Raw genomic sequence first — 25,879 nt, forward strand, 5'->3', positions numbered from 1 at the left:
ATGTTCTTAAGGAATTTATCCAAAATGCATTAGCACTCATCATAATAGAAAATTACTTTGAAATAGCTGTCTCAGGCTACTGTCTAGAGAATGTGTTTTAGAAAAATTATGAATATGTATTTATCCAATAGACTGGAATGCCTATTTGTTCTGGTCTGTCAGGTGTATAATGCATATTTTAAAACATTCTATATTTAACAAACCACAGAAGCTTCTACACAGAAAAATAATAATACTTTGAAATATACCAGCAATTGAAATGAAACTCTCTGTTACTTCAGTCTATCAATAATTTAATATGTATGTTAATTCTTTCCTTATTAAAAACCCAATGATGAAATATGGTAAATGCCCTCAAATCCAGGTGAAGGCTGTTAATATTTCACAGAAGGTGGTTGGATCAGTTCCTGAAAACCCAATCCAACAGTCCTTCCTTAATCTTATAAAACTCTCATTGTTCGATACTTTGAGCCAACAATCAACAGAAAAAACTCAATGGCCAAATTATTCTCAGATTTATTTGCAAAAGAGTATTCTATCAGGATAATCAATTAATCTCCCAATTTCTTAGAGAGATTTCATCTATAAATACATGGTATTATGAAACAAAAGGGCAAACAGAAAGGAGTTCCTGATTAAAGTCCACAACATACTAATCTCAGAGAAAATATTTGATAGTAAAATAGTGGGCGCAATTAAGCAGTATGGGTAAAACTTTCCATGCAACTGGCTCCAGAATAATCAAGATTCTGTATAGTGTGGTTCACTTAGGGACCAGCAAGCATAGTCAGCAGGCCACAGAAACAGTCCCCAAAGTAAAAAGGCAAACAATGTTAATGGCGTATTGAGGAAATGCACACAAGCCCAAGGATTACCCCAGGAACTGTGTACAACAGAAACCTCTCAGAGATAGCACTGCACACTGGGACCTGTTTGAACCAGACCACAGCAAAAGCGCTTTCCAGCAAGTGGAAAGAAGATATAAAAGTGGGACAATGACATCATCATGGAACCTCACTCTCCCTGCAACAACACACCTGGAAACACCTGAGGGGCAAGGACTGAAGTGGAAAGTGAGGATCTTTAGCCTGTGGTATGAAAACCTGGGAAAGCCAAAGCAACTTGTGTCTTAAGAGTCTGCCAGCCTGTTTATCATTCAGAGTGAGAATTTGCTAATTTACATCCTACTTATCTAGTGTGTTAAACTCAGTTTGCAGTTTTTGTTTATTTACTAAGGTAATCTGCTTTGATCTGTTGGCTATCCCTTATAACAACTTAAAATCTACCTCTTGTACTTAATAAACTTCTTTTTGTTTTAAACCCAGTTTGTGTAATTCATAACTGGGGGGGGGGGTTGCAAAAAGCTGTGCATATCTTTCCACATTAAGGGAGAGGGAGAATTTCAATTAGCTTACACTGTACAGTTCTCTGTGCAAAAAGAAAAGGAGTACTTGTGGCACCTTAGAGACTAACCAATTTATTTGAACATAAGCTTTCATGAGCTACAGCTCACTTCATCGGATGCATACTGTGGAACATACAGAAGATGTTTTTATACATAAAGACCATGAAAAAATGGGTGTTTATCACTACAAAAGGTTTTCTCTCCCCCCACCCCACACTCCTGCTGGTAATAGCTTATCTAAAGTGATCACTCTCCTTACAATGTGTATGATAATCAAGGTGGGCCATTTCCAGCACAAAGCTTATGCTCAAATAAGGTCTCTAAGGTGCCACAAGTACTCCTTTTCTTTTTGTGAATACAGACTAACACGGCTGTTACTCTGAAACCTCTCCTTACAATGTGTATGATAATCAAGGTGGGCCATTTCCAGCACAAATCCAGGTTTTCTCCCCCCCAGGCCCCGCCCCACCCCACTCTCCTGTTGGTAATAGCTTATCTAAAGTGATCACTCTCCTTATTATTTGAGCATAAGTGTTCGTGAGCTACAGCTCATTTAATCAGATGCATACTGTGGAAAATACAGAAGATGAAACCTGGATTTGTGCTGGAAATGGCCCACCTTGATTATCATACACATTGTAAGGAGAGTGGTCACTTTAGATAAGCTATTACCAGCAGGAGAGTGGGGTGGGGGGAGAGAAAACCTTTTGTAGTGATAAACACCCATTTTTCATGGTCTGTGTGTATAAAAACATCTTCTGTATCTTCCACAGTATGCATCCGATGAAGTGAGCTGTAGCTCACGAAAGCTTATGCTCAAATAAATTGGTTAGTCTCTAAGGTGCCAGAAGTACTCCTTTTCTTTTTGCAAATACAGACTAACACAGCTGTTACTCTGTTACACAGCTGTGTCCACTGACTCTTTTGTCCTCACTCCTGTGCCTGTGTTCTCCTTTGTTTCTTGTAATCAAATGGAGCCTGCACTTACACAGACTAACACAGCTGTTACTCTGAAAAAAGTTCTCTGTGCAGTGCAAGACAATACAATTTTGGGTTTACTCTCCAGAGGGGAAGTGCACTTGAGTGCTGGACAATTCCTTAGCTAAAAGCTTTCCCATGCAGTACTGATTTCAGTTTCTGTGTCTTTCTGCAGCTGGATGTGTCCCTACCTGTGTGTGTGCTAGAGGAGGCTTGTGGGCCTGGCTTAGCAAGACAGGGTAAAGAAACCAAGGCTGGTGGAACATGCGGGCTCAGTGGTGTCCGAGTACATCAGGTGGTACCCCAGAAGGAGGGCAACCTGTCACAGACCTCTTCAAAATTATTTTGTTCTTTAATGTTTTTTTAAGAGTGCTTTTTGACTTTGTTTTTGAAATGTTATATCCTTGCAACCCTATTGATTTCAGCAGAATTACACACGTTTAAAAGGTCAGAATTTGGCCCATTAGTTAAGGGAGTCACAAAGGGAACTGGATTTCACAAACATACTGTAACCCAGGAAAAATGTTTTCAAACTCCTTCCCTAAAGTCTTTCAGTGGTGATCAGATCAAGATGATTCAAGTTTGTAGGGGTGTTCACACACTCCTGACACCTGGCCCTTCCACAGTGAGAGGGAGACCCTGGCACACTTCTGTGTAGGGTGTGTCAGGTTACAGGCCCTCTTTTGGCTCCTTCAGAACCTCTTACTGAGGTTCCGGCTGCACTTCTCCACACACCTCCTGATCTGTGCACACCCCATCCATGGTCGCACAGAGTCACGGGACCTCCTCATCAATCTCTTTTCCTAGCACTGGCCAAGATGGTCATCCATCACGCCAGGAGGAGGAAACTTGAGGGGGTGCTCTGCAACTATGGGAGCTATTTTTGGTCCCTTCTCCACTCACATCTCAAGGCAGAGTTCCTCTGGGCAGTGTCCACTGACTCTTTTGTCCTCACTCCTGTGCCTGTGTTCTCCTTTGTTTCCTGTAATCAAATGGAGCCTGCACTTAGTGGTTCCACCCCCTTAGTTGAGGGCGGGATCTTTAGTCATTGGCAGGCCTAGACCTGCCTGCACCCAGTACTTCTAATAGTACCTCAAGCTTGTACCATCACCTGTTGTACTATGTGTGGCTGAACTGCTTTGTCTGAAATAAACTGTATTATGCTTCAGGCAGGGACCATGTGTCCATATATATTTCATATTCGTATATCACCTAGCACAGTGTTCACTTTCCATAAATAATAATAGTAATCAAATAATATCACTTAGCAAAGTTCATGTCCACTTTATTTCTGAACAAGTTCGACTGATCAACAGTATACTTAATATAAAATATTATGGATCACTGAAAACAATGAAGTTACACCAAGGGTGAGTTCAGCTCTATATTTCCACTGCTCCTAGCTGAAGTGGGCTTATTTCTATAATAGTGAGGTAAAATTCAGCTGGTAAATCCAATGTGTTCCTTTAAACTTCTTCCTTGCAGGCTCTCAGGTGCGTTTGTTACTTGGGCAAAAAATAATGTTCTGACTAGAGAGTAAAATTTCGAACCCTTAAGAGAGGGCCTGGACTAAATAATGTGGCTTATGTAAACCAGATGAAGGATCTGTTAGACAAATGGGTCCAAGGAAAGGGTGTCATTAGCTTTGACGGAATGTGTGATTTGATAGCTCAGGAGCAATTCCTGAATATGTCCAAGGAGGAAATAAAACAGTGTTTATGGGATTAGGAAATGGACTCAGCAGAAAGTCTTGCTTCTTATGCTGATCAGTACGAGCAGACCACCAGAGAGGCGGGGCAAGCCGGAACAAAACGGGTGTACGGAGGAGAGAGGAACAACCCTGGTCACAGTTGGAGCGGATACCAGAAGGGACACCCTCAGACCACACCCTACTACCGGGGGCAGCCCAAGGCCCCAACTACACACCAAGGAATACTCCAGACACCTTATCGTCCTGCCACACTGCTCTCCAGCAACCCACCTCACCCTAGTGACCCGTCAGCTGGACGATCTTTTAAATGTAACGAGCCAGGGCATGTAAGGCCAACTGCCCCAAGAACCCCAACAGATTACAGTTCATTGCACCAGAATCACACTAGAGGTCCTCAGGCCCAGATACCTCCCAGATACCCTCAGAGCGGAGGGAAACTGTGAGTGTGGGCGGGAAGAAGGTCACTGCGTGGAGGGACACCGGAGCACAAGTGTTGGCTATCCATGCTTCCTTAGTGGACCCCAGAGATCCAAGTGACAATTCAACCCTTCAAGTCCAACTCTTTCAATTTGCCTACAGCCAAGTTGCCTGTCCAGTACAAGGGCTGGTCAGGAAAGTGGACTTTTGCAGTCTGTGATGATTATCCCATCCCCATGCTGTTGGGGGAAGACTTGGCCAATCAGGTGAAGCTAGCCAAGAGCGTGGGAATGGTCACCCGCAGCCAGGCTAAGCAAGCTGTCACGCCTAGCTCTGTTCCAGAAACTTCTACCAGGACCCGGTCAGAGGTAATGGAACTGGACCCCATGCCAACTTCAGCAACAGCAATAGTGAATCCAGTCCCAAAGACCCAGACAGAGCCAGCCCCAGAACCGGAACCAGCGGAACAACCAGCACCAGACCCATTGCCAGCACTGAATCCAGTACTTGCAACCCCAACATCAGAGGGCCCCACCAAACCTGAACTGGCAGCAGCCCATAACCCTACACAAGAGGCTCAGCCAGAGCCTGAACCTTAACATAGTGCACCAGCGGAGAGTGGTTCACAGTCAACGGAAACAGCCCCATCCCCTACATCACTTCCAGAGGGACCAAGCCTCGGGCCACAATCCAAAGAGGAACTGATGTCTCCAGCAACAAGGGAACGGTTCCAGACTGAACAGGAAGCAGATGAAAACCTCCAGAGAGCTTGGACGGCGGCACGGAACAACCCACCGCCTCTCAGCTATTCTAATCAATCCTGGTTTGTTGTAGAAAGAGGACTTTTATACAAGGAAACTCTTTCTGGTGGACACCAGGAAGACTGGCATCCTCAGAGTCAGTTGGTAGTTCCAACTAAGTACCGGGTAAAGCTCTTGAGCTTAGCCCACGATCATCCTAGTGGCCATGCTGGGGTGAACAGGACCAAAGACCGTTTGGGGAGGTCATTCCACGGGGAGGGAATGGGCAAGGATGTTTCTACCTACGTCCGGTCTTGTGAGGTATGCCAAAGAGTGGGAAAACCCCAAGACCAGGTCAAAGCCCCTCTCCAGCCACTCCCCATCATTGAGGTTCCATTTCAGCGAGTAGCTGTGGATATTCTGGGTCCTTTTCTCAAATAGACACCCAGAGGAAAGCAGTACATACTGACTTTCATGGATTTTGCCACCCCTTACCATCATCAAAAAAATGGCCTGGTGGAGAAATTTAATGGAACTTTGGGGGCCATGATTCGTAAATGAGCACTCCAGTGATTGGGACCTAGTGTTGCAGCAGTTGCTGTTTGCCTACAGAGCTGTATCACATCCCAGTTTAGGGTTTTCACCATTTGAACTTGTATATGCCCATGAGGTTAAGGGGCCATTACAGTTGGTGAAACAACAATGGGAGGGGTTTACACCTTCTCCAGGAACTAACATTCTGGACTTTGTAACCAACCTACAAAACACCCTCCGAACCTCTTTAGCCCTTCCTAAAGAAAACCTACAGGATGCTCAAAAAGAGCAAAAAGCCTGGTATGATAAACATGCCAGAGAGTGTTCCTTCAAAGTAGGGGACCAGGTCATGGTCTTGAAGGCGCTCCAGGCCCATAAAATGGAAGCATCGTGGGAAGGGCCATTCACGGTCTAGGAGCACCTGGGAGCTGTTAATTATCTCATAGCATTCCCCACCTCCAACTGAAAGCCTAGGGTGTACCATATTAATTCTCTGAAGCCCTTTTATTCCAGAGAATTAAAGGTTTGTCAGTTTATAGCCCAGGAAGGAGATGACTCTGAGTGGCCTGAAGGTGTCTACTACAAAGGGAAAAGTGCTGGTGGTGTGGAAGAGGTGAACCTCTCCATGACCCTTGGGCATATGCAGCGACAGCAGATCAAGGAGCTGTGCACTAGCTACGCGCCAACGTTCTCAGCCACCCTGGGACTGACTGAACGGGCATACCACTCCATTGACACAGGTAATGCTCACCCAATTAAAGTCCAACCTTACCAGGTATCTCCTCAAGCTAAAACTGCTATAGAACAGGAGATCCAGAATATGCTACAGATGGGGGTAATCCGCCCCTCTGAAAGTGCATGGGCATCTCCAGTGGTTCTAGTTCCCAAACCAGATGGGGTGATACGTTTCTGCATGGACTACCATAAGCTAAATGCTGTAACTCGCCCAGACAACTATCCAATGCCATGCACAGATGAACTCTTAGAGAAACTGGGATGGGCCCAGTTCATCTCTACCTTGGACTTAACCAAGGGGTACTGGCAGGTACCACTAGATGAATCCACCAAGGAAAGGTCAGCCTTCACCACACATTTCGGGCTGTATGAATTTTAATGTACTCCCTTTCGGGCTGCGGAATGCACCCGCCACCTTCCAAAGACTTGTAGATGGTCTCCTAGCGGGATTAGGAGAATATGCAGTCGCCTACCTTGACGATGTGGCCATATTTTCGGATTCCTGGGCAGAACACCTAGAACTTCTACAAAAAGTCTTCGAGCGCATAAGGGAGGCACAACTAACTGTTAAGGCTAAGAAGTGTCAAATAGGCCTAAACAGAGTGACTTACCTTGCACACCAGGTGGGTCAAGGAACTATCAACCCCCTACAGACCAAAGTGGATGCTATCCAAAAGTGGCCTGTCCCAAAGTCAAAGAAACAGGTCCAATCCTTCGGCTTGGCCGGATATTACAGACGATTTGTACCGCAATACAGCCAAATCGCCGCTCCACTGACAGACCTAACCAAAAAGAAACAGCCAAATGCCGTTCAGTGGACCGAAGAGTGTCAGAAGGCCTTTAACCAGCTGCCAAGGTTCCCTCCCCACTCTGAACTCTAGGGTACAGATGTGGGAACCTGCATGAAAGACCCCCTAAGCTTATTCTTACCAGCTTAGGTTAAACGCTGGCACCATCAAAGTGTTACACAAAGAACAGGGGAAGTGCCCACTTGGAAATGTCTCCCACCGAAAATATTCCCTCAAGCACTACACCTCCTTTCCTGGGAAAGGCTTGATAAAAATCCTTACCAATTTGCATAGCTGAACACAGACCCAAACCTTTGGATCTTAAGAACAATAAAAAGCAATCAGGTTCTTAAAAGAAGACTTTTAATTAAAGAAAAAGTAAAAGAATCACCTCTGTAAAATCAGGATGGTAAATACCTTACAGGGTAATCAGATTCAAAACATAGAGAATCCCTCTAGGGATTACGTTACAAAGTTACAAAAAGTTACAAGTTAGTTACAGTTACAAAGTAACTTAAGTTACAAAAAGACACAAAAACAGGAATATACATTCCATTCAGCACAACTTATTTGATCAGCCATTTAAACAAAACAGAATCTAACGCATATCTAACTATATTGCTTACTAACTCTTTACAGGAGTTCTGACCTGCATTCCTGCTCTGGTCCTGGCAAAAGCATCACACAGACAGAGAAAGCCCTTTTTCGTGCCCCCCCTCCAGCTTTGAAAGTATCTTGTCTCCTCATTGGTCATTTTGGTCAGGTGCCAGCGAGGTTATTTTAGCTTCTTAACCCTTTACAGGTGAAAGGGTTTTTCCTCTGGCCAGGAGGGATTTAAAGGTGTTTACCCTTCCCTTTATATTTATGACACCCAACTATATTATCCACAGATATCAAAGGGATACCAACAGTTTAGCTTTCTTACCTGCAAAACATCAATAGAAACAGGGCTTTGGAACACCAGAAAAGAGTGTACATTGTCAGAGATGGCTTCAAGAGTTCTTGTATTTCCTAAAAGCAAACATGGGAAAGGTTTAATAGTAAAGTATAATGATAAATATATATTCTAAAAAAAGTTTATAGTAGATCAAACTTCAAATCACATGAAGCTTTTTATATGGTAATGGTATACAGTAAAGCAGGGGTGGGGCAAACTTTTTGGCCCAAGAGCCACATCTGTGTGGGAAAATTGCTTGCAGAGTCAGGGTGCAGGGGTGGATTGCAGAGTGTGGGAGGGGGTGCGGTGTGCAGGAGGGAGCTCAGGTAAGGGGGTTGAGGTGCAGGAGGGGTGCGGGATGCAGCAGGTGGCTCAGGGCAGGGGGTTGGGGTGCAAGGTGCAGGCAGGGGGCTCACGGCAGGGGGCTCACGGCAGGGGGTTGGGGTGCAGGGTGCAGCAGGAGGCTTGGCAGGGAGTTGGGGTGCAGGAGGGGTGTGGGATGTGACAGAGGCTCAGGGAAGGGAGTTGGGGTGCCGGGTGCAGGAGGGGTTCAGGCTCCAGCCCTGTGCCACTTACCTACAGCAGCTCTGGAGCAACAACGGCGTGCAGCGGGGCCACTGCAGGCTCCCTGCCTGCCCTAGCCCCATGGAAGCGGTTGGCACAGGTTGACACTCCAGCGGTTGACACTCCAGGAAGCGGTTGGCATCAGGTCCCTGCACGGCCCCTGGGAGTGGGGGGGCACAGAGGGCTCCGCGAGTTTCCCTCGCCTGTGGGTACCTCCCCCAAAGCTCCCATTGGCTGCAGTAACCAGTTCCTGGCCAATGGGAGCTTTGCGGGAGGTACCCACAGGCAAGAGCAGCGTGCGGAGCTCTCTGCCTTCCCACCCCCACCCCCAGGGGCTGCAGGGCCATGGTGTGGCTGCTCCCCGGAGCAGCGGGGCTCCCCGGGGGTGGCAATCCCACAGGCCTGATCCAAAGCCTCGAGGGGCCGGATTCGCATAGTTTGCCCACCTCTGCAGTAAAGCCATGCTAATTTATCCTGAACAAGTGTTGCCACATATTTATTAGCAAATATCTAAAACAAGCAAAAAGACCCACATTTTTAAAAAAAATTACCGTTTTGAAAGGGCAGCAGTATTTGATTTAACTCAGTAATAGATTTGCTCTCTAGTAAATTCAAGCTGTGTGTCCTTTTTGAGGACCAGTCGTTATTTTTTTTTTTTTGTATTACTGTAGTACCTAGGAGTCCTAGTCATGGACCAGGACCCCATTGTGCTCGGTACTGTAAAAATACGGAATAAAATGACAGTCTCTGCCTCAATGGACTCCAGAAGAGTACAAGGAAATAGTGAGTCAATATTGGCCAGTATGACAGACTGTTGTCACTGTACACCAGCACCCTAACTTTTGTTGAATGTTTTGTGCGTCTTGTGGAAAAGAAGAGTTTTGAGGTGGGATTTGAAGTTGGGTAATGAGGTAGCTTTGCAGATATTCCTGGGGAACAACTCCCAAGCATGTGGGGAGCAATGGAGAAAGGATACAGGAGGCTGGCATCATGGGGTGATCAGAAGTAAGCACCAATAGCTTGACAGAGAAAATAGGGTGGGACTGACCATGAAGGGCCTTGAAAATGAATAAAAGTATCTTATGTTTGATTAATAGAGAACGGGGAGTTAGGAGAGGGATTCAAAGAGAGGGATAACATCACCAGATGGGCGCTAGGAAAATTTGCAGCAGCATTCTGAATGCATATGAGTGGGGCAAGACTGCATTTGTCAAGGCCAGAGAAAAGGATGTTGCCTTTATCAAGACATGAGGTGACGAAAGCTTGGATGAGCATTTTAGCTGTGTGGATGGATAAGAAAGGCTGTATCTTAGAGATGTTATAATGAGATATGGCCTGGATGTGAGGCCTGAGAGAGAGATCTGTGTCAAAGATGACACCCAAATTACAGACCTGAGTGACAAGTAGGATGATGGTGCTGTCCACAGTCATCAAGAAAGGAAGTAGCTGGCAGGGCTTGGTGGGGAAAGAACTTAGGAGCTCTGTTTCAGCCATGTTTAGTTTGAGCTGATGGCTACACATTCACAAGAACATGTCGGAGAGCCAGGCTGAGATTTTAATTTGGACAGAGGAAAACAGGTCTGAAATAGAGAGGTAGCTCCGTGAGTCAGCAGCATGGAGATTTGTGTTTTTAATGTTTTAACATTTTAATTTTAATATTTTTGGAAAAGTGGCATTATAATATAAAAATAACTGCATACCTTTGGTAAATTATAAACAACAAAAAGTTCAAGACAGTTTTAGCCTACAGTATCACTGCACACACACCCACACTCACAACCCACAGGTGACTAATCTGTAATTTCTTTTCACTGTATTTTTCTCACATAGCAGTTTTAGGGCCCATTGCTATCTAAGAATAAAATTCCTTTTATATATGCTGTACCTATATTTGTTACACATCCCTAGCAAGATTTTTGTTAATGGACAAAAGTTTAGATGGCAGTTGAAAAAAATGAAACTATGTTTTTCTACCTCTAGCCATAAATAATCCTTGAACTGAAAAATACAAACGTCCACATTCATCAAACTGTGTCTGGTTGGGGGCAGGTGTTTTAGTTTTAATATGAAATTTTCTTGCTTTTGTCAGATTGATTCACAACCATAATGATAATTTTAAAGCAGTTTGTAAGGTCTATAATCCATTTCCTGACTTTAAGATAGAGAGTAAATCATTCAAAATGATTTTGTGCAAACCCACACTATAGATCTGAAATTAACTATTGATCATCCAGTCCCTGATAGGAATAGTTTTGCAGGCATGCTTTAAAATATTAAGAAAAGACGTACCACAGAAATATTAACAAAAATTCTGAACAAAAGATTTATCTTGGATGTGGAAGGGTAAAAGAAAGTTTTAATACAGAATCCATGTTAAATGCTGTGAAAGAAATATCACATCTGACATGATTTTCAGTTTTTAGCATGTATTTCGCAAGAGCACAGACTCTTGCACATTGCAGGTTCATGGAAAATTTAGCAATAACAAAGAATTTGTCCAGGCTTTGTACAGGTTTGTCCCCATCCTTCAACTGAGCAGAGTGTGAACTGCTAGCAGCTTTTTTTACCCCAAGGTAACTTTTGTGTGTATATAAATAAATAAATTAAATAAAAGAAGCATGATTGTATTTTTATTTGTTGAATTACCACAATCTGAATGGTATGTTACTTCATCTGAAATATTAAAAAAGTAGTGAAGTGACAAAAGTAAAGGTAATGGTTATTACTGTCTCCTGTAAAAAGGGAAAACTATTTCAGTGTCTCCTTTAAAACAATTCAAGAATTCATTAACTTTGGTCATTGAATATGGTAGTAGATATTGATGTTAAGATCAATTATGTACTTACACACATTGTCCTCAGTGGAAAAACATGCATAAGACATTATGATGGTCTGTGTTAGGGGAATCTGGCTTAGTGCAAATGAGCAGATGGTGATATCACAACATTTCCCTCTGAATTTTGATTGTTTCACTCCTACTTCAGGTCACAGTATCAGTATTCACAAAAAGAAAAGGAGGACTTGTGGCACCTTAGAGACTAAAACATTTATTTGAGCATAAGCTTGCGTGAGCTACAGCTCACTTCATCGGATGCATGTATGTGCATATAATATCAGTGTTGTGATATTTTTCATTCTTCTTTTGCATGCATGCTTTCTGATTCTCCATGGTTCATCCTTTGAGCACATTTCCCTCATATGTGAGAGTAATGACTCCCTTATTTTTATTTTGATCTTTCATTCCCAGGAAATTGTTTATTGTCTTTATAACAGGCTCACGAGCCTTCTTTTAAATATAGCCTTTGTGTTGTTGCTATGGGCTTGTGAACATGTTTTAGGAAACATGCAAGTGGAATAAGGGAGTTTGCAGAAATTTCTGTGAGTGCATTTCTGTCCTTGGTTCATGTCCATGATCATTTGAATCAGTTGCTGATCTTTTGTAAAGCAATCATCTTTACCTACAGATATTACTGAATTTCTAATGTAGAACTTTAAGGGTTGAAAAGATAATTTAAACTTATTGTAATCAAAGGATTGCTTTATGCCAACTGGCAGAGGGCACAGGGATACATAATCTTTACAGGGATCCCCTGAATCTGGTATTTACATTCTAATTCTCTAAAGAGGGTCATGTATTGTTTCTGCTGAAAGCTTGTGTTACACTGATCACCATAATCTTTGTGAAATGTATGTGCATATAATATGTAAGGAAAAATGTATATATTGGAAATTATGTTCCTAGGGCCTTGTAGTTAAAGGCAGGTCATCCAGAGGTAGCGTGCCTTCAGTGAAGTTACCCTATACAGGAGATGGGATACATTTATATCCCTGGCCAACCATTGTGTATTGTGTGTGTTACAATGGGGACCTATTTGCAAACTGAATCAAATTCTAATGAAGAGATTGTGGGAACTTCATAAGGAAAATTAAGAAGTAAAACAGGTGGGGTAGGGCCCTGTTTTAAAGATAAAGAACAAGGACTGGTCTGGTATATCTTGGGGTGCAGAAAGATGCTTTGGCATCCTTCACTGAGGGAGACAAATTGCCATCAGACTTGATGCCATAAAAGAAGAGTCTCAGCCATCCTGGTTAAAAAGTGCTCTAAGAAGGACTGCAGTACCTTACTAGACAAGCGGGCATCTTGTGAGTTGTGTTTAGGGTGTAGAATGAATGTTAGGATTTTATTTTATATGTAACTTTTTATACTTGATTTCTCCATAAATAAATCTAAGCGTTATATATTAAGTGGAGCTGTGTTCTAAGGTATAACTAGTAAGCTGCAGGGCACTGTTCCTTTGGGAACTGCAGGTCTGGTAATTTCTCACACTAAGGGCCAGTGGTAGCAAGTTGCCTCACACCCCTGAGTACTCCTAGGAAGTGGCATACCCATTGTGGAGCTCATTTGGCGCATCATGTTTTCTGTGCAAAAATGTTGGATTAAATCCTGCCCTGTGCTAGGCAGGTGTGTTAGTGGGAGAAGAAAGCATGCCATACCCCCCACAAAGCAGTCCACCATGATTCTGCCCTAAGCACTAGTGACGAGGACTGGCTACTAATAGGCTGGTGCACCATACCTGCAAAGGGTTATGGTCTGCCAGGTGGGGAATAGTACTGGCTAGCCATTCAGAATGTAGGTGGCTTTTGGTAGCGTGTGTTAGCCAGAAGAACACACTGCTTCTTTTTTTTTAATTAAAAAAATTAATTATCCCAAACCATTTTACCCTGTGCCAACAGGATGGCTCCCTTCTTCCTGCACTTCTTTGCCAGGTGCTGCACACTGATAGGATTTCCCTCTTAAGTGTAGATTTCGCTCCAGCCATAGTATTTAAAATGTTATGCAGAACCTTGTAATAGTTTGCTTACAGATTCTGATGGAAATTCTCTTTCTATGGGTGCCATAAATATAGGGAGAAGGGTAGCAACCTTTATGTATGCAGTAGCATAAAATCTCTCCTTGGCAGCTGTATTGGATTGCTTTACCTGTAAGGGATTAAGCAGTTCAAATAACCCAGTTGGCACCTGACCAGAAGGACCAGTGAGGAAAGATGATCCTTCCCCCCACAGATTTGAAAGTATTTATTGTTGTTCTCTTTTGTTGTTCCCTCTCTGGATGGAGAGAGAAGCCAAGCAGGTACAATATCTCCTGAAAATATACCTGAAATAATCCATCTAAAACCACAGAAATTGTGAGTAAGGCAAGGAAATGCATTAGGTTATTTTTTGTTTTGGCTTGTGAATTTTCCTATGCTACAGAGGTAGTTTTATTCCTGTTTTTGTAACTGTGAAGCTGGCCCAGAGGGGAATCCTCTGTTTTAAATCTTTTTATTACCCTGTAAAGTTACCTTCCATCCTGATTTTGCAGGTGTGATTTTTTTATTTTTTTTATTTATAAATAAAGTTCTTCTTCTTTTAAGAACCTGATTAATTTTCAGTGTCCTAAAGACAAAGGGTCTGGTCTGTGCTCACATTGCTAAGGCAATTGGTTGGTACATTATTCTCAAGCCTCCCCAGGAAAGGGGGTTAAGGGGTCTGGGGGGATATTTTGAGGAGATAGGGATTCCAAGTGACCCTTCCCTGAATTTTTGTGTAAATCACTTGGTGGTGGCAGCAATACCGTCCAAGGATGAGGAAAGGAATTTGTGCCTTGGGGAAGTTTTAACCTAAGCTGGTAGAATATAAATTTAGGGGATCTTTCATGCAGGTCCCCACATCTGTACCCCAGAGTTCAGAGTGTCGGGGGGAACCCTGACAATGAGTTTTGTAAAATATTTAACATATTCTTTACATAAGTAGCCATTTCAGTTTGACTGGAGTTAAAGTCTGGTCAGGGCTATTGTTCTTGTTTTTGCCTGTCTCAGTGTTTTTAAAGATTTCATTAGATAATTGCAAATTGTAGTTTCTGTAATGGTTTCCACAGGAGTCAATAGATTCTGATCTCTACCACATAACAGAGGCACTGACCTATGTCACTCTGATTGTGATTGGGGCCAGGAAATAAAGTCCAATTGCTTACCAGCACTCCTGAGCACTCCAGTCTTTATTATGTGGTATCAGAAGAAAACTGAATCTTTCACAGAAATGGAGTAAGCTAAATCTCCCAAACCCCTGAGGATAAAAGGGAACCAGGCAGAGAACTGGAGGAGATGATTGCAGCACTTCTGAATTTTCCTGGGAGCAAGTGGTAATGCAGAGAAATCAGAGAGGGTGAAATCCCTCACACTGCTACAAGTGGCTTGTCCAGCTGTATTGGAGGTCTACAAGAAATTCCAGTGAGAGCATGAAGGGGACTGAAAACTAGCAGGCAAATGTCAGTATCCCTGTCATATAATAGCGGTCAATATGCCACAATTTCATTGGCTATTATAATGATCTCTGAAACTACAGGTGATGTTACCCACAGGGTACTACATTCACTGTTCTGTAAATGGCATGAGCTGGGCTTGCATTACTATGAAAATGACAATTGCATTTATCTGACTTCTGCATCCAGATTTTCTAAGTAGGCTTGGGTAGCTAGAAATTCAGCCAAGAAGGCAATGAAGCATGACTAGCCCCATATTTTCTGAAGCCCTATGTACAGCAAGATGTATGGATTCCTTTCCAGCTTTCACCCCTTCCTGTGACTGCCCAATCCCCAGTGAACAACCCAAAGGGATGCCAAGCATCAGACATTGTGTGTGACAGTCACACTGTCGCAAGCCCTATCACACCTGTCTGCATCTCCTCTGCCATCTCATGCATTCAACTAGGCATTTGCAGTTCCTCTTCCCAGCTGGTGGGATATGCTCTGGAATCAGGTTTTTGCTATCAATTTATCTCTGTCTCGCCTCACTCTTCTCCCCCAATTGGTATCAGACCCAGGGAGGAGGAAGTAGTGCCAGCAACAGCACCTGGTAGTAAAAATGTGTGTGTGTGAAGGGATAGCATAGTGAAGGGGTCAGGAGTGGGTAGGCTAATGGAGAGTGGGGCAGAATAAGGAAGGCTGCAACAGAATCCCTCATATTTCCAGCAACCCTGCAGTCCCCAGGATTCCACTGCCCCTGCTCATTCCTCCACCAACAATCCTTCAGGCTCTCCTCCTTCCTGCCCAATCCCTATTCCCATACTAAGCTCCCTCACAGCAGCTCCTGCTTCCCTTCATTAACCTCCCCATTGGCTTCTCTAGAACCCTGGTCTGCCTCTGGTTGCTCTTGCTTCTGAGTTGTGTGAAAGATAGCTTCCTGCCTCCCCTATACTTACTGCTACTGCACAGGTAGACCCTGAAGGGAAAAATCAGTGACTTTTGCTCACTATCGAGAAAGGTCACACGTGAAACTGCACAAAATTAGGCCTCTATCCAATCCACACTCACTGATGTACATTTCACTCATTTTTATATAATTATTCAGTATAATTAAATAGCTACCTTCTAACTTGACTACCTGCAACCTCCCCAGTTCCTTCACTTGTTTGTGAACCCCTAGGAACCAGAAAGAAGATGAAAGGGGAAAAAAGGGGGGATAATTAAATGTATTTTCCATAAACTCAGTCTAGCTAACACTGCAGATAGGAAGGGCTGGAATGAAAGCCAGCAAATCCTCTTGCCACTGTGGAGATTTTATTTATTTATTTATTGAGTGGGGAAAATAGGGGAGAAGAAAGGACAAAACCTAGCAGGCAGCTATACTCCAAGTCTGATTGACTGATTCACTCTCTGAATACAAGCAATTGATGAAAGTGGACCAAGACACATGTCTGCATTCCGTTATGAGCCGCAGCTTATTCCCTCATTTGGCTGACAAGTTAGTTCTCGGCATGTCACTCAGGCTACTTCTAAGCCCTGGCAGCATTTGTGATTCTTGCCTGTAAAAGACATGCACTATGCAAGCAAAGGCTGCTGGGGCATACAAGAAAGTGCTATATAAGAGCTAAGTATTAGTACTCTGAAGTCCAGAGAAAGTAGCTGATGCTTATCCTCTCTACTGAGACTGCCAACAAGGTGCCAACGGTGGTGATATTTTTTAGGAATTAGACTAATACCATTAGCTGAGTTAGTTCTGTTATTTAAAATATCTGGCATTAGTTTACAAAATCAAGCAGTCGATTATTACATACACTTAGAGGCACTTTTCTATTTAAAAAAAATCTAACATGGCACATATGAAATTGCAGAAAACTCCAACCGAATTTTACCATTTTCTATTTGAATTTATTTTAAAATGAGTTTTTTATAATTACTTTGTACATTAGTACCCTTCTCATAAAACATTTTTCTTGTCTGACATAATTCCCTCATTTTCCTGTCACAATTGTAGTAACCTTTTTATGCAGCTAGTAAATATTTTACTACTGTTTCCCTCAAAAATATTCTAGATATTTAAAAAGCTTTGTTGTGAAGCAGATTTAGGGTTGCCATAAGCATAGCTTACCTAACACAATCTCACAAAAGCAAGGCAATGAAAGGTTAAACCACCTTATGATACATACGCTCTGCTCATCTACCCACACACAATCCTTAACATTATCACATCTGCCATATAGCACAGACCAGACATCTCAACCTTATTTCTGCTCCCCTTAACCTGCTGTTCTACACACACCCATTTACCAAACTACCTTCTCCCAATAAAATTAATTGTGGATGTTTGGTGTGGTAGGATAGGAGGGTTTGATTTGTTAAAGGTAGTGATGGAAGACTGTATACTTAGGGGCCAGAGTGAAGGTCAAGGTGTGCCATCTGTGGTGTATTATACAGTTAAGCTGTGTGCCTGTGGGTGGAGGAGAAGAGGATATCTACTTGTAGGTGGCTTAACTTTTCATGCCCTTGCTTTTATGGGATTATGTCAGGTATGTTGTGTATCTAGCAACCATAACTTCTTCACAACAAAGTTTTTTGGATATTAACTTCCTCGGTTTTTTTTTAAGGATTAACCAACAGTAGTAGGTTATGACAGGTATTGCACATCAAACATCAGTAGTATAACATATGACAGAAAAGCATACCAGGTGCTGGTGCATAAACTTTCAGCTATGATGAATAACAGGTAAAAATGAGATCCACTTTCCCCCAAAAAAACCCTAGATGTTACATCAGATCTACACAAGATACACTGATGTCTCAAATGTTGTGCAGAGACAATATTTTTTAAAAGATATCAGTCAACAATGAAAGGTCAGACTGCCTTTGGTCTGACCCAGTATGGCCATTCTTATGTTCTTAAGAACAAAAATAGCATTAGTTTCAAAGACTTCTTATTAAAAACTTATAAAGAGAAACCAGCAAAAACTGAATAGAAAATTCAAAGGTCATAGTGAAATTTCACATTGATAGGCCACCTATTTTTAGAGAAAAAACAGAAATACATCCCTCATTTAAAGTCCATTTTATAACACAACCCTAAATATGGTGTCACTACCAGGCAACACCATAAAATCTATTTGTGTGTATTAAATTGGAACATTACATAAAAGTGCTAAGAACCTGGTATAGGTTTATATATGAAATGTGTAACTGTGTCCTTAAAGTCACCAATTCCGTTGGATAAATAAGTACCTGCAGTTAGATACCTTAGTATTTGTAGTATTCAAGGTATTTCCTATGGTTTATCCATATATTTTACTTCTGTGTAGGGAGGTCAAAATAGTCCCTAGATGGGACTTAAGTGGTGCATGGCCCCTTGTGCTGATTCTCCAAACTGGGATGAATTTTACCCATAGTGAAGAGTATAGGCTGGGCCCAAGGTATCTATGATTCACCAGGTTGCTGCAGAATTCAAGAATCTTGCCACACAGTACATGAGGCCTTCAGTACAGGGAGCTACTTCAAATACTGAGATAACCTTATCTTACATAAAAATTGAAAGCTTTTAAACACTTTTTAAATGTGCATCTGTGCATTATCATGGGAGATGCTGTGAGCTTTAGTTTGACTACATAATGTTTTCAATCCCAATGCCCTGTTTATAGTTGCTCATAACGCTGAAATTTTCATTTTTCAGAATGAAATTTTCCAAGCTTGGAGTATGTCCAAAGATTAACTTTTTTGAAAAGATTGAGCAGAAATAGTTCAGCCATTTTTGCATATGGCAGGAATGGAAAAGAATATACGTTTCTGATTATAAAAACCTCTAGTTACCTGTTTTGAACACTCCTACAGCTGGGATTAGAAATTTGAAAATTAACATGGAAACAACTGTATTTATGTCTTCAACTGTTTTGGCAAAACTTGTTTTTGTTCTGACAACTGTAATAATCACAGGTTGCTTATTTTTGCTAACACACAAAGCATGTATTTTAAGAAGGTGAGACAGACATTCATACATGGCTGATTTAATGCTCAAGAGAGTATTGATGTGCACTTAGGCGGAAGCAGACTCCACTGGGGCACTAGGCTTGATCCCTGCAGACCTTTTAAAGTAGAAAGGGGTTAGGGAAAGTTGCTATGCACTTTGGAAAATTTCTAGAAAGATGCCATGCCAGAACTTCACTCCTTTCCCAACTATGCAGCTAAAGTGAAGACTGCATTATAATACATAAGGTTTTTTGGATGCAACCCTAATATTGGCATTCCTGATTTTTGAGTTCTTAATCAAGCAGCCTAAATGTTTCCTTAACCTGGGTTGGTTGGGTGTTTTTTTCTTAATATTTAGGGTTTTTTTAAGATCTTAACTGTTCAGTTTATTTTAGATATCCTTTAAAGACTATAGACTTTAACATATTAGACTAAATAGTCTGTTGGTGACTTTTGTATATCAGGAACATTAGTCCTGATTGTGAACAGAGTGCTTGAATTTGACATGGCTCTGCTTCAGGCTGCAAAGTGTTTGCAAATAAAGAGGCCGTGTTGAGAGGATTGTGCAGTTACGTAATATGAACGATTTATGAAAAGCAGCTTTTTTCATTTCCAGGGAGTGAGATGAAATTTCTTCCACAACATGAATAGTCTTGGGCACTAGTATCAAGAAATTTTGAAATCCTGTTGGCCCTTTAGGATTATGTTTTTTAAACCTTATGCTATTTTAAATTGAAAAGTAAATGCATTTGGATAATAAAGAAAACAGTATTCCAAGTTTGTGAATGAAATTCTGGCCCCACTGAGATCAAAACAGTTGTCCCAAATGCAGCCAGGTGTTCACCCTGTGTAACAATGACTCATACTAACTTATTCCAATTTCTCCATGGATAAACAGTTAACATGCCTCATCCCTGTATCTCCAAAACAGATGTTTGGTGGCCTGAACCTAGGTGAAAGATTTGGACTTCCCAGCCTCACAGAAATGATTGTCATTGTCATGTTGGATTATGCCAATCCTTCCAGTGCTGTCCTCAAAAGTAGACTCATAGACTTTAAGGTCAGAAGGGACTATCATGATCATCTAGACCAGGGGTGGCCAACCTGCGGCTCCGGAGCCACATGCGGCTCTTCAGAAGTTAATATGCGACTCCTTGTATAGGCACCAACTCCAGACCTGGAACTACAGGTGCCAACTTTCCAAATGTGCCGAGGGGTGCTCACTGCTCAACCCCTGGCTCTGCAACAGGCCCTGCCCCCACTCCCTTCCCGCCTCCTCCCCTGAGCCTGCCATGCCCTCGCTCTTCCCCCTCCCCCACCCCAGAGCCTCCTGCACACCACAAAACAGCTGATCAGGCGGTGCAGGGAGGGAGGAGGAGGCGGCACTGATCGGTGGGGCTGCCGGTGGGTGGTAGGCGCTGGAAGCAGGGTGAGGGAGCTGATGGGGGGCTGCTGATGTATTACTGTGGCTCTTTGGCAATGTACATTGATAAATTCTGGCTCCTTCTCAGGCTCAGGTTGGTCACCCCTGATCTAGACTGACCTCCTGCACATTGCAGGGCATAAAACCTCACCTACCCACTCCTGTAATCAGGGTCAGTGGAAGCTTCCTATCAGTGGGGGGGCCACCAGTGCCCAAAAGAATCATGGCCCCACCCTCCACACCACCCCTCCTTCCACCCCGTGCTACCCCTTCCCCCCAAGAGCCCTGCCTCTCTTCCCATCAGTCATCCTTATGGCTGGTTAAAAAGGGGAGAGGGGGACCCCGTTCCAGAACCCCTGCCTGTAATAGACTCCTAACCTTTGGCTGAGTTACTGAAGTCCTCAGATCATGATTTAAAGACTTCAAGTTAGAAAGAATCCACCATTTACACTAGTTTAAACCTGCAAGTGGCCCATGCCCCATGCTGCAGAGGAAGGCAAAAAACCCCCAGGGTCTCTGCCCATCTGACCTGGGAAAAAATTCCTTCCCGACCCCAAATATGGCATTCAGTTAGATCCTGAGCATGTGGCTAAGACCCAGCAGCCAGATACCTGGGGAAGAATTCTCTGTAGTAACTCAGAGTCTTCCCCATCTAATCTCCCAGCCATTGGAGATATTTGCTGCTAGCAGTTGGAGATCAACTACATGCCATTGTGGGCAGTTTCATCATACCATCCCCTCCATAAACTTATCAAGTAGTACATAAAGGAGTAAGATGTTCATACATTTCATTTCTATCTAATTACCAAATATATCACATATTTTGAACCCAGATTCACATTTGATTCATACTTAAATCGTCTGGTGTTACATCACTGCATACTGCACATTGTTAACTTCATAAATGCTAAGGTTCTAAAATATGTAAAATTAATTAATCCTACCCCATATTATGGGATATTTTCTCCTGTATTTGTTATTATGATTTTCTATTTTGAGTCTTTATCTTAAATTGTAAAAACAAATCCAATATATTTGGTCCATAGCAAGTTGACAGGTTGCAATATTCTAATGTATTCCAGCACTGATTGACCAATGCAATGATTTATCTTCTGGATGCATTAAGTCTTAGAGATGATATTTCTGGGACATAATATATGGTATTGCAATCTCCTTAGCTGTATTGTATTATGTGCATGTATACAGTTCATTTCCATGATAATGGGAGGGGGAGGAGTGTTGTAAATAGCAAAATGGAGTAATTCAGTGCTGTCAAATTTCTAAATAATGTGTGCTAAATTCTGCCCACATGCAACTTCCATGGAAATCAGTAGAATTTGCCTATGCCTGACTTTAAACTAGCCAGCTTTAAACTAGCCACAGCAACACAAGCTTCAGTGTGAGCTAGCCCCGGCAAGTAATTTCTAAGGGTTCCAGGCAGGCTTGTACGCTGGAGCGCATGTGCTGCAACTTCACTTCTCCGGGACCAGAGATAGCTAGATTAAAGCCTGAGTATGTCTTCTCGACACCCTGTGATTACAGTATAGACATACCCTAAAAATAGATTTTGGCCCAGTATACTTTTCCCCTATACACTCCATTGTTCTTTTTTTTTCTTCCAAAAATCGATAAAGGTGAATGTGACCCATTAAATTTAATTCAGAATCAGAGCTGGCTGAATACTGTACACATTTTTCTCAAATATTCACTTTTAATTTTAAATGGATTCAGACACCTTTTGTGTTTACCTTCCAGGAATAGTTCAGGAAATAACAAATTTCACATTTGTAATCACAAGTACTTGAGATGGAAACCCAAAAAGAGTTACTCTTATGAAATTAGGGACAGAAGAATGTCAGGTGACACATGTCCTATCAGAACAACTCCACATGTGAATGTCAAAAGTTCACAATGAACTGCTTTCTAATAATCTATGGCAGTAGACGGTTATTCACAGAATAGATTCACATTAATTATTCACCGAAAAGTCCAGTACACAGAATCATAGTCCTCAAGACCTATTTTTCCCATGATGCCTACTGGTAATTATCCATTTAATTAAGGGTTGGTTGGGTGGGTCTCTTATATTTAGTTGATTTTCATTTATTTTTTTGAATATAGTGTATTTAAATATGTATTTAATGCAGGCGTAAATAGATATTTTACATATTTCAATTACATCCCTAGCCTTCACCCTGCCTGTTGTTGTTTAAGACCCAGTTCTGCTATCCTTGCAGTTGGACCCCATGTGACTTCTGTGCTGGTGGAAGGGTCTACCCTTACAAACTGCAGGATTGGCCTTTAGATGGAAATCTCATTGGGCCATTGACTGTGGCTTTCAATGTTTCTACAGCACATAGCACAATAGGGCCAAAATCCTGACTGGAACATCTGAGCACTATCGAACTAGAAATAATTCATAATAATAAATGGTTGAAAGGCCAAGCCGCAAAAATGATCAGAGTGTTTGCTGGCTGAGGATGACAAGAGGGCAATTATTAGATTTGATATCACAAGCAAAATCATGCTTTTCGGGTGCAGGTTTGAACTGTTGTTTCCCATGGAAGTTAACAGAAGTATAGTTCATAATCCTGAAGAAAGAGTCTCCCTCCACATGCCCCAACTTCCATATGCCAGTCAGCAGTATATATGGGCCGTAAAGATACTGCACATGGCTGGGGAGAATTCCCCCACTGCAGAAGCAATGTAGGGCCGATTTAATCAGCTCAGTGCCAGGGACCACACCAGCCCTCTCCTGCCAACTGACCAAAAATCCACGCAGAGCGGAGAAGGTTTGAAGGCACCTCTGTCTTCCCTCCCACTGGGTTGCGTACTCTGGTGTGTGCTTCACAGAGTCACAGCATAAAACTGTTTTGTTAATTTAGGCAGAAATGATTTTATTTTGAATTTTAAAGATTTTTTCTAATTTCAGCTATCATTAATTGTGAAATGGACCAATAGATTCTTTCAGTTAACATATTTGAGAAACAATAGTTTAAGCCTGTACAGAAAAAGCATGACTTGGAATTTTAGAGTTAATAAATAACTTCCTGCCTGTCCAAAATTAACTTATTGAGAGTCCAGCCTACATTCCTGGCTCAACCAAAATTTCTGTTGACTTCAGTAAGAGTTTTGCCTGAGTCCTTACTCTGTGACAGGTCCCTTAAAAAATCTATGTTTTAGCCAGAAAAATTAGCTTAAAATAGCCCCTTGTAAACAATACAAGGCTTTTAAATTAAAAAGTATGAAATCAGGTTTCATAAACTGGTTCTATAACAAAACAGCTCAGAGTCACTTTCATTGTAAAATCAGTTCTTGCATCCTGAACAAATTTACAGATACACATGCATTTAATATATAGCATCCAAGAAATTAGTAATATACATTACTTTAAGCAAGTCCTGTTGAGATACAATTCTTGAATATACATGCATACACAGAAGCTTGAACATTCTGAAAAAGAAAGTTTAGATACAACCTTTGCTCTGGGGCTCAGTTTTCCATTTCCAACTGACATGACGAGTCAGTCCCATTGAAACCAAAAGGGCTACTCATGTCATTAAGGAATGCAGAATTGAGCTCTTAATAAAATCATTGAGAGTTTTGTCTGAGTAAGGACTGCAACACAGGGCTATGAACGTGAATGTTGTTTTTATGCAGTAAAATGAATAATTCATCATTTTCATTAGTGCAGATCAAATTAGTTTGCTTTAATTCAGATCAATATAGTATCATGTTCCAGGATTTTAGTATTTTAAGTTTTATAACAATGTGGCTGTGATCTTTAGATTTTGGGAGATTTGTTAGAATTGGCTACAGTTCTGTAAGGATGGAAAAGGCAGCATCAGCAACCTGTATACAAAGTCAGAGCTGACCTTTAAAATAAGAATAAACAACATATATACTGTATATGAGTAGAAAAGGATTGCTAGTGAAATAAAAATATAGATATTTACATTTTCTTCAATAAATTTCCAGTGACTAAAAGTGCAACCGTTTTTAATAAATACATTCAAATGTTTTCATTCAATGCTGCATATTTTAATCAGTTACATTATATATTTTTCAAATAAAGTCACTATTACACAGACAATTTATATAGCTATGTTTAAAGTAAATTTTCAAAATGAGAGATTTGCAGGGATAGGAGGTTGGCTTTCTAAATACCTTTCTTGGAGCAGTGTCCTGTGTGCTATCAGTTCAGTTTTCATAAGCAAATTTTACTTTTTAAAAAGAGCTTCCTCTAATTTGACTGTTTTCATATCTTCATAAATAATAATTCCCCAGGGAAAAAAACTAACATGATTTTTCTATAGTTAAGTATAAAAGACATGTAAATAGAAATATTAACAATGTTTAATTTATCTGAAGGGAAAAAACAGCCAGGGGCACTTCTGGATCGAGGTACTTGGGTATCTTGTAAAGCTCCTGGAAATAAAGTTGTGCCTTTATAGAAAGGATGCTCCAGACTTACCTATATGAAAAAGATTTTGCACATCGTTCTTCCTTTGTGCTGGAAGGAGAGAAGATAATGCTGCCTGCTGGTCACCTCTAATCCGGCTTTGCAGCCCTAGGATCAGTTCAGGGATCAGGAATCATGGATGCTCTTCTTTGCTGGAGTAGTGCACTCGGGTTAGAGTGTGGGGGAGCCTGACTCACTAGCGCCTTACTGAGCGTGTTTGGAGGGGGAGGAAGATGGAGATAGCAAGGGGAACGGCATGAGGGGTGGGGGGTCATGGTCTGAGTACACATCTGCTGCGACTCATCTCTACCACTCTCAGTATACTGCAGGAATAGTCCGGGGCTTTGGAAGCAGCCTGGATTCGCTGGAGACGGGGAAAGAGGGGTGTGAATGGCTGGAGAAGGGAAGTCCGGGCTCGGGGTCAAATTGCACGTGTAGTGCTAGATTCTCCTCCCCGTCGGATTTTCCTCCCTGCCTGATAGTAAGAACGCCGAAGTGATCGGTGCTGCTTAGTTACAACAGTGAAGCTGCTGCCCTAACTCTGCCCTCACTTGCCATCAGAATTTGTCCTCCACGGAAAACAGGAGTAAAAATGGGGCAGGGGGAAGAGAGGGGCAAAAACGGGAAGGAGGGAACACAAATGAGGACGATTGGGCACAACTCACTAGAGGAGGGACAGAGCGGGAGGGAGGACAGAGAGGCACACTGCAGAAATGAGGGCGAGGGTAGAAACGGGAGGAAGGGATTAGAGGGGCCGAAATGGGGAAGAGGAGCGGTGCGTCGCTCCCCCTGAGGCGGTGCCCCCTCCTGCCTAAGCCGGGCTGTGGTGCTAAAGCCATGACGCAGCCCAGCGCCCGGATAACGCAGCATTGATCAAGCCAGAAAACTGAGAGCTGCGGCCGGCGGGAGACTTGA

At 42.2% G+C, this 25,879-nt stretch overlaps 1 protein-coding gene across 1 annotated transcript in view; it reads right to left on the bottom strand.

The window, feature by feature from the left end:
• The window catches only part of LOC140915359 (gamma-aminobutyric acid receptor subunit pi-like), a 69,833-nt gene extending 44,509 nt beyond the window's left edge, over positions 1 to 25,324 (bottom strand). The window contains exons 1-2 of the mRNA XM_073354947.1: positions 24,977 to 25,324; positions 8,234 to 8,319 (exon numbers count right to left, since the gene is read on the bottom strand). Of these exons, the coding sequence (XP_073211048.1) occupies positions 8,234 to 8,286 (53 nt within the window). The 5' untranslated portion in view covers positions 8,287 to 8,319; positions 24,977 to 25,324. The remainder of the gene's footprint in view (positions 1 to 8,233; positions 8,320 to 24,976) is intronic.
• Positions 25,325 to 25,879: the final 555 nt, after the last annotated feature.

This window comes from Lepidochelys kempii, chromosome 7 (assembly GCF_965140265.1).
Source record: "Lepidochelys kempii isolate rLepKem1 chromosome 7, rLepKem1.hap2, whole genome shotgun sequence".
NCBI lineage: Eukaryota > Metazoa > Chordata > Testudines > Cheloniidae > Lepidochelys > Lepidochelys kempii.